Below are 9,967 nucleotides of genomic sequence, written 5' to 3'. Positions count from 1 at the left end.
TTAGTTAAGATTTTGAAATAGATTACAAAACTAAATAATCACAATTGTAAATTATGAAGATTATTCTCATATTTCTCAAACTAGTTAAATAATTTAGTATTTTAAAAAAGGCAAACTAATTTAAAAGGAAGAAGATAATAATTTATAAAGACAAATGAATAAAGAAAGAAAAGTATAATCAAATAAGTAATAACTTTGAGATAATTAAAAATTGATCCTAAAGTTTCAATTCAGTTCCCATACCCTAAACCTAGGAAACAAACCCATATAATTAAATTTAAATGATTAGGTATGATATGTAGTATAGTAATTTAAATCCAATGACATTTTTTAGTAACCACGAGATCAATCAAATATTTATATATATATATATATATATATATATATATATATATATATATATACACACACACAGTTGATAAAGCATTTAATAGCCGTTTTAGTAGGTTTAGGATAAACTTCAAAATTCACCGTAGAATGAGGTAGGAGTTTTTGTTTTGGCATGATTCATCTGCTCCACCATGCCGTCGGCGACCTCCCATGGCCGCAAATTTCAAAATCCTTCCCATTGTGGGCTCCCTATATGCTTCTTCTTCTTCATCATCATTTGATCTTCACTTCTTCACCATTTGTCTCAATTCTCTCATCCCCATGGAGTTTCTCCTTCTTCTCATCCTCCTCATCCTCTCCGTCTTCTCTCATTCCTCCTCCTCTGCTCTCTCCCCCGACTACTACCGGAACTCCTGCCCTTCATTTTCTCAAATCATCCGCGACACCGTCACCAACAAACAAATCACCAACCCCACCACTGCCGCCGCCACCCTCCGTCTCTTCTTCCACGACTGTCTCCCCAACGGCTGCGATGCCTCCATCCTCATCTCCTCCACCCCCTTCAACGCCGCCGAGCGCAACGCCGACATCAACCTCTCTCTCCCCGGTGACGCCTTCGACGTTGTCGTCCGTGCTAAAACTGCCCTCGAACTTTCCTGCCCCAACACCGTCTCCTGCGCCGACATCCTCGCCGCCGCCACTCGCGACCTCCTCACCATGGTCGGCGGCCCTTACTACACTGTCTTCCTTGGCCGCAAAGACGCCAAGGTTTCCAAAGCCTCCGGTATCGAAGGTACGCTCCCTAAACCCACCATGTCCGTTTCTGAGATCATCAGAATCTTCGCCTCCAGAGGATTTTCCGTTCAGGAAATGGTGGCATTAAGCGGCGCTCATTCAATTGGGTTCTCGCATTGCAAGGAATTCACCACTGAGATCTTCAATTACAGCAACAGCCATTACAACCCAAGATTTGCATTAGGGTTACAGAGAGCTTGCGCGGATTACAAGAAGAATCCAACTCTCTCTGTTTTCAACGACGTAATGACGCCGAACAAATTCGATAACATGTATTTCAAGAATTTGCAAAAGGGTTTAGGGCTCTTGAAGTCCGATGGTGGATTGTATAGCGATCCAAGAACGAGACCATGGGTGGAGAAATATGCTACTGATGAGAGTGTGTTCTTCGCCGCGTTTTCTCAAGCGATGATGAAGCTTGGTGGCTATGGCGTCAAAGTGGGGAATGAAGGAGAAATCAGACGCAGGTGCGATGTATTTAACTGATTAGAATTTGTTTTTGATTCGAATTTCGATTATATATACCCTTTTTTCATTGTTCTTATAAGATATGATTGATTTGTTGTATTTGAATCTATGGAATATGAATAGAAAAAGTAAAGGGGAAGAAGAAAATAACCTCATTGCTCTGCTTTTCTTTTTCTTGATCTTATAATCATTGAAATGAAAGAAAAGCAAAACAGAAATTGAAGATGAAGATTATAATTGAATCACAATACACAAATTCACAATACAAAATTTTGAGGTTGCTTCTTTAGAAGGCTTTTTATTTGGCATCTTCATCTGGAAAAGAGAAAAAAAAAAAAAGGAAACAGATGAAGATGAAGGAGAAGAAAACAGAGTAATCAAATGAAATTCAAAAGTCGTTTGTTCTTCACTAATATTCACAACCCAAATGATAAACAAAAAAGAAAAAAAAAAATCCCAAGTTTACAAATTCAAATGGGTTCTGTTCAGAATTCTGATGAGTTTGCGGTGGATCTGTCCATTCCGGCACCAAGTCGACACCGAGTTCGGCTACCGAAACAACCCGAGTCGAGCAATTCCTCCCAATTCACATCCTCAGCTTCTTCATCTCTGGCTTTCATATACTCCATCATCCTCTTCACCTTCTCTTTTGATCTTTCACTTCCATTTTTCTCCATTGCCATGAAAAGATCCATTGCTCCGGCGGTTTTTGCGAGACCTTTGAACCTCAATCCGCCGAAACTCAGTCCAAACAGAACCGCCACACAACTCTCCCGAGTTGATTCAGAGTCCAACTCGTTTTCTCTCAACATCCCCACCAAACACTCCACCGCGCCGGAGTCTAACAACGCGGCCCGGCCCTCAAAACAAGCTGCTAAATTACACAAAATCAGCAAAATACGGCCGGCCATGTGACGAGATTTCACCATCCCGAGAAGAATCGGCACCGACCCGAATTTCACTAGCTTCGAACGGTTGCTCTGAACGTGGGATAAGTGGTAAAGAGCAAGAGCTGAGTCGTGCCGAGTTTGCTCCGAGTCGGATAACAACAGCCGTATCAATGGTGGTAGAGCACCCAACACGCCGATCGCCGTCTTGTTGTTGTCGTCGAGAGCTAAGCTGAAAATGGCGCCGGCAGCATGTTCTTGAACCTCCGGCGAACCCCCTTTCAGAACATCGATCAAATTAGGGAGAATGCCCGATCGCACGATCTTCACCTTGTTCGAATTCTCTAAAGATAGATTTACAAGCGCCGCAACTGAATTCACTTGAACGCCAGAGTACCTTGAGACGATGAGAGATCGCAAAGCAGAGAGAATCATAGGAGAACAGAGATGAACTCTACTGTCCTCTCGAGTTCTCGTAATTTTTCTCAACGTCGTCACAGCCTCTTCAACCTCAATAACCTGAGAACTTTTAAGCTTCACGACGATCTCTTCCTCTTCAGGCAGGTTAAGAGTACCAATGATCTCGTTATCAGAGGAAGAAGACGAAGAACAGCAACTCGGGCGAATCGCAAGGGGAAGAGGCAGAGTAGGAACAACGGCGCTTACAGATTCATCGGAACTCGAATGAAAATGAGAACTTCGTCGAGCAACTTCAGTGGCGGCATGGTTGAATCGAACCACAGGAGTCTCAGCAACCCCTTGAATCAATTCCTCATCGCTTTTACTATGAGCCGCGATGAATTTACGAACAAGCTTTTCAGCAGAGGAGAAATCAAGGGGTTGAGGAGGTTCAGAAGAGGAATTTTTACACCAATTGAAAATGGTGGATTTAAGAGCCAGATTTGGAATCACAGATGAGAAATCCGGCTTAGAACCATCTAACAAAGTCGGTTTCAACCCTAAATCTTTACAAACCTGAACACAAGCAGCTTCAAAAGTATGACCAGAGGAAACAATTACAGGATCCGCCATTAAAGACCCAGTAATCGGACAGAGCAATTCTTTAGGTATTTCCTTAAAATGGGCTTTTGGTTTTGATGGAAATGGTGAAGAAGAAGACCGATTGAAGATCCGCCATTTCCGTCTAGGAGTACTACTTATCTCCGAAACAGCAACAGATGGAGAATCCTTCCCAAAAACCCAGTTGGGTTTAACATCTCCATGAAACATAAACTTCACCAAACCTTCTTGAAACTCCATGATCGAATCTCAGATTCAGAAATGAAATCCCTCTGCAAGAAAGAAGAAAACCCTTTAAAGAGCTTTTTAACGATGGGATGGAAAGAAGAAGAAGATGATGTTAATCAAACGGGTCCATGAATTGTTGATGAAGCTCCATGATTTAGTGAGAAGTCCGGTAAAGGGGAAGAGCGGATGAGAATGCTGAAGAAGAGCGGTGAACGGTGGACTAATTCCCGTGGAGGTCTCAACAGAATGGAATCAAAGAGAGAGAATTTGGGGTTTGAGGAATATCAGCAGAATCGAGAGAAAGAGTAAAGTTAAGTAAATCCCAAAGTAAGTGATGAAGAAAAAATCTGAGTGTTTTGGGATAAAATAGAATATGCTAATTCCTTCTTCACTATTATTATTATTTGGTTAATTAACTTTGAATACTCTGCCATGGAAGAAGATGAAGTAGAAGAAGTAGAAGAAGAAGAAGAAGAAGCTTGAATTTATTGTTTTGATTTATGTTCACACACATGTTTTTTGACTTTTGTGGAATAAGGCCAAATAATATTGATTGCTACAATTTGTTTTAAAAGAAAATAAAAAGGAATTTTTTTAGTTAATGTTTTTTTTTTCTTTTATTTATTTGGTTAATATCTAATATGGTTAGAGATAATATTTTGGGACTGATGGAAATAAATTAAAATGATTAAAAAGAATAGGTTAATCTTTAGTAATGTATTGTTTTCCATTATCTAAGTGATTAGATTGATTTTTTTGGTTAAAGAAAACTTTTTTTTTCTTTTAATTTTATTTGATTCCAAGTTTATGTTTTGAGTGACCATTTTGCTCTTTTTACCCTTTTGAAAAATTGGTTTAGATTTAGATTTTTACAAGGCTAAATCCGACCCTGTTTAGCAAATATTTGATTTTAAAAAATTGTGCTATTTTAACAATTGGTTATAAATTGCTATTCAAAAATTTTGATTCCTAGAAATTTTGATGTGATTTGAAACTTTCAATTTTTATTTTTTATATATTTTTGTCTTTCATAAAATAATAATAATGAAAATAATAAGAAGTCACATTTTGTAGTTACCAATAAAAATAATGCATTTGTGTTTAGTGTAATCAATTATGCATGCACTAACTGATGACCACATATGCAATATATATTATAATTGTAGGTATATATATATATAAATAAAGTTTAATTATCTTGGATTGTAGTTTGATTTATTTTCAATCAAAAATTGAGGATCATATTGTTTATTTTATTATACCTTTCCTATAGTTGCTAAAAAGTTTCTACATTTTTAATACAATTTATTGAAATTAATTTTAAATTTTTTGAACAACTATAGAAACATTCTTTAACATTATGTAAAAACAACCAGTCATCCAAATACTTGTAAAATAATTTCTACAAACATCTTGAAAATCTAATTTTGAAAACCTATAAAGTTTTGGATATTTGAAGATTTTTGAAAAATAAAATCTACCCCTAGCATTTTTAAAGTTCAGCAACCTATTAGATACGAACTTTAAAATCCAAAGATATGGTAGAGCTTAAGAACTAAGTACATAGAAATTTAAAACTCGAGAACTATTTGTATTTTACAACTTATCTTCAAAATATATTTACACGAGCAATGATTAGGTGCAACTTAAGCTACATCTAATTTTTGTACTTCATACTTTTCTACCAAGAAAAAAAGGAAAATTTATTTTTTAAAAGATTATAGAAATGACTACTTACCTAGGAATAGTAAACTTTGAATAAACTACTTGATTGAAATAATAAAAAACATATAAAAATTAATATACTAACACCCAATTGGTAACTATTTTAATATATAATAAAGATGTAAATCTTTGTAAGACATCGAACAAAAATAAATTTAATTTTTAAAAACAAAATGATTATCAAGATAATCATTCTAAGTGACTTGAGGCATTTTAAAGCAACAATTTAGAAAGAAATTAAGGGAAAAAAAGGTAATTGGATAGAAGGAAAAATCACACGCAACTTATAGCCTATGGGTTTAATAAACATTCTTTTCCCTTTGGTTTTGGTAGTGGAAATCACAATGTAGAATTAAAAAGAAAAGAAAAGAAGGAATTAGTAAACACTTCTAATTTTTTCTTTTAGAAATTAAATCAATGAAGCAATAGAGAAAAATGGAGGAGTTTAGTAATGAGGTGGCAGTTCATAATTTGTCTAAATGAAACTCTTTTGCAAGGGAACAGTTGTAAAGGCTGAATTAATGTTGTCTGCTTTGCCCAACTTTAATGCTCAAAAGTGGAAAAGCTTCTTAATATTCCCCATTTTCCATCCTTTGTTTTTCCCTTTTTAGTTATAATACTATTTTGTTTATATACTTTATATATTTTCAATTTTAGTTTTATTTATTTTTTATTTTTTTATTTTAACTAATTTGTTGAAAATATTTACAAATATAACAAGATTTATTTTAACCAATAAACTTCTATCAGTTCCAATTTCTATCAATGTCACTAATAGACACGATAACATCTATTGTTGATAGAATATGAAATTTATTATATTTTGTAAATATTTTAGTTTCTTTTGTTATATTTTTGAAAATTTCCTTACATATTTACATGTTTTTATATGAAAATTATTGTCATTCTTTAATCAATTTTGGTAAAAGTATATTCAATATATTTAAAGCTTTATCCAAAGTAGAAGTATGAAGACTAAATAGGATAATTGAAGTCTCTTGCACTTTTAATCAATCTTAAATTTAGTCCTCAATGCTAATTTATTTATATATGTGTATTATATTTTCTTATTAGAAGATTATTGTTATTATTTTAGTTAAACTTTACTTTAAGAAACTAAACCTAAGATCCGTTGAAAGTAGAAGTAAGAAGACAAAACTAGGCAAATAAATGTTTAATAAAGTAAATTTAAACAAGCTTCAAAGTATACGAATAAAAGTGATATTTTAACCTTCATTCTTTTTATTAACATTATCACAAAATTATTTATATAGCTATTCTGTGGAGTAAGTGGGTGTAAAAACTTTTAGATCCTTTTGGGATTGTGGACTGAAATAGGCTAAGGGAACTTTAGGAAAATTATTGGATCCTTAATTGTTAAGAGAGTGAAGCAACTGTGAGGAGTGATTTGATTTTAAGTGTGAGGTGAGGTCTAGCCTGGACAATCTTTCCCTTTCTTTTCTAAAAGTGATTTTGGATTCCACCTTTTTCTCTCCTTCCATCCTCTTTCTTTTCGGTCTTGTTTCAACCAAGGGCAAATTAGTAATAATAATTATAAAAAAGCTCCTTGATTTTTGGTTGTAAATTATAATAATTTTTTTTTTGTCAAGGTTATTGTTTTAGGCCAAGATAGTTTGATATTTTATTTCTTTTTCATATCTGGGTGTCCAAGTCAGCTTTTGCACACTTCTACTAAGGTCGCAGAACAACTCACACAATTATTCATATAAGGTGTTTGAGGCAAGGAATGAGTTACTATGATTTGATAGAGTAGTTTATATCTGGAGTTTAGATTATTTTAGTTCAAAATATAACAGTATGTATTTGATGTGTAGATTATTTTAATTTGATAAGAAATTTTTAAACAGCAAAAAAAAAAAAAAAAAAAAAAAAAAATAGACGATGAATGTCAAATAGTAAAAAACGGTAACAAATTAGAAGTTCTGAAAGTATTCACCGTAGCTAATTGGAGAGTAACAAGAGATGGTTATTATAATCTTAGATAATCTTTACCTCAAATGACCGCTATCAAAAAAAATCCATAGGATACTAATTTCACATTACATGTTTCAAAGCTTTCGTTTTATGTATAATACGTCATAGACTAATTTTAATATAATTCTTCTGAGCCCATGATAAATAATCCTACAAAACTCTTAAAATGTTATCTGATTAAAACAATGTATGGTAGACATTCTTCACACAAATTGAAAGTTTGAGATTCTATTACACATAAAATTCAAATTTAAATCCAATAAACAAGTTATTTTAATTTTTTAGTAAGTGAACAACCTACTAAACATATAATTAAAAATTTAGGGACACATTAAATATAGAAATTAAATTTATTAGATTTATACATTAGACACTTTTTAAAGTATTCAAAAACCTTTTTTCATAGAAATTTAAGAGATTAGGGCTAAACTTGTTTTTCAACCTATAATATTCCATCAAGCAAAATGTCAATTCCCTACCTTTGTTTTCTTTTTCGAGATTGATTGTTACAAATTCTATGATAGTTGGACATTTGAGGTAGTTTAGGTAGGATAAAACTAAATGGTAAAAGGAAAAAAAAGACCCCTAGAAAACTCAATAACACTCCATCTTCAATTGACTTTATATAAAAGGAATTTGAGAGAAAGATAATGTTTGTGCTACTAACCTTCAAACAATATTATATAAAATGATATAAAACTAGTTGACAGTGGTTTCGAACTGTAAAGAGGATTTAAGAAAATTGGCCACAAAGACTCTCACCTTCCTAACGCTAATTCAAATCTCAAATGATGCCTTTTAACTTTATGAAAAAGAGGTTCTTTTGTGCTTTACAAAGTGGCATCATTACCTTTTATTTGGCTGTTTGCTTAGTTAACTACTCAAAGAGATGTGCTTAGCCCTCCCCTTTGAGATCCCAAACAAAAAAGTCTACCTTTGGTTTATTTTGCATTTTATATTATTATCATGGAATACATTTATTCACTATTTTCTCTTTTTACGTTTTGAGTTGTTTTCAAATATAACTAAATGAATCAAAATATTTACATGTAAAATTTCAAAGTCTATTAATGATAAATGTCGGTGCACTTCTATTAGTGTCTATCAATGTCACTAATAGACGGGATAGAAGTGTATCAATATCTATCATTGATTAGTTCCTAAAACTTTGCTACATTTATAAATACTTTCAACAATTTTCTAATGGGTATGTGCTTAAACTCTCACCTAACTTATAACATCCTAATCATTATAAACTTGGTTCCTATGATTTCGAGAAACTTAAGACTCAATAGTCTTTTACCATAAGGTAAATGATTGTTTATGAGAGTTTTAATCAAATCATAGACACGAAATTCTCATTTTCTTTTGATCACGAGAACCAAATTTGCAATTTAATAAAAATAATTATTATCTTTTTGAAAGTGCTCACATCAATTCAGAGGTCAATAGGAGCCTAAGAAAACAAAAAAAAGTCAAATAGTCCTTTTCCTTTCTTTTCTTTTTGTTTTGTTGAAAAAGAAATTTTTTAACTAATATCCAAAATGAACGAACCAAATTGTCTCGAAAACAACCATAAAGTTAAAATAAAATTTCAAACCAAAGTGGGATAACCAAACAAAGATTTTAAAACCACTATACTTCTCCACCAAATCCGGCAATAAACTGACCTTAAGGAAGGATAGTATTCTTCAAGATTCAATGATCGATTTTGAAAGTGCAATTAATTAACCACAAACTCAACATTTACTATGATGAAAGATTAAATTAATGAGTAAAGGTTAGTACCTTTTAACTGTTAGCCTCTCATTCTTCTGAAAGCCAAAGAAAATAGTCCACACGCTATTCTCCTCCCTAAACAAAAAATAATACAACCAAATTTGGCTTTATTCTCAATAAAGATTGATTTTCATGAGGCATGGATGGAAAGTGTAAAAAGTAAACAATTTAAAAGAAATTGACATACTTTATCAGAGGTCTCTATCATTGATGTCGAGGAATCTGATTCTCTAATTCCATTATGGTCCAACATTACTTTTTTGGAGATTTTGAAAGAATAAATACAAATCAAGTTCACATTATGAAAGAGAGAGAGAGAGAAAAACCTTCACCAGCTACCCACATGTTATGTGCTTTGTTATAGAAAATTCCCCTGCTTTCTTCATATGAGAGTAGAGGCAGCCACGAAAGATCAAGGTACAATAAAACCGGTTGATCTTTGTGATCTCCTCCTATTCAGAAGTAAATAACACATGGGCAGTTACCATTGATGCAAACAAGCAAAGATATATGAAGTACCTTTTCAACTTGCCAGTCTGATGGTGAGGCCAGGCAGTAGCCATCAGCAGAGTCGTGGTGATTGTCTTCTTAGCCTGTTCTGCTTCCTGCCTGGAATGTGAGAGAATGCACAAGCACATGAAGTCTAACCTTAAGGTTCAAGCGTATTGATGTTATTTATGTTTGATGAGTTTGAATGTAGTATTTGGCATTCATTTTTATATGGAATTCTCTCATCTAAT

At 33.3% G+C, this 9,967-nt stretch overlaps 2 protein-coding genes across 2 annotated transcripts; one reads left to right on the top strand and one right to left on the bottom strand.

The window, feature by feature from the left end:
- Positions 1 to 409: 409 nt before the first annotated feature.
- On the top strand, positions 410 to 1,760 carry LOC103498048 (peroxidase 31-like). Its single transcript, XM_008460502.3, has one exon. The coding sequence runs from the start codon at positions 541 to 543 to the stop codon at positions 1,609 to 1,611; it is 1,071 nt and encodes a 356-aa protein (XP_008458724.1). The 5' UTR covers positions 410 to 540; the 3' UTR covers positions 1,612 to 1,760.
- A 215-nt stretch (positions 1,761 to 1,975) lies between these two features.
- LOC103498047 (U-box domain-containing protein 40) lies at positions 1,976 to 4,323 on the bottom strand. Its single transcript, XM_008460501.3, has one exon. The coding sequence runs from the start codon at positions 3,738 to 3,740 to the stop codon at positions 2,079 to 2,081; it is 1,662 nt and encodes a 553-aa protein (XP_008458723.2). The 5' UTR covers positions 3,741 to 4,323; the 3' UTR covers positions 1,976 to 2,078.
- Between the last annotated feature and the right edge of the window lie 5,644 nt (positions 4,324 to 9,967).

Source organism: Cucumis melo, chromosome 9 (genome assembly GCF_025177605.1).
Source record: "Cucumis melo cultivar AY chromosome 9, USDA_Cmelo_AY_1.0, whole genome shotgun sequence".
NCBI lineage: Eukaryota > Viridiplantae > Streptophyta > Magnoliopsida > Cucurbitales > Cucurbitaceae > Cucumis > Cucumis melo.
Note: the sequence above shows the minus strand (reverse complement) of the source record. Positions and strands in the feature narration are given on the sequence as shown.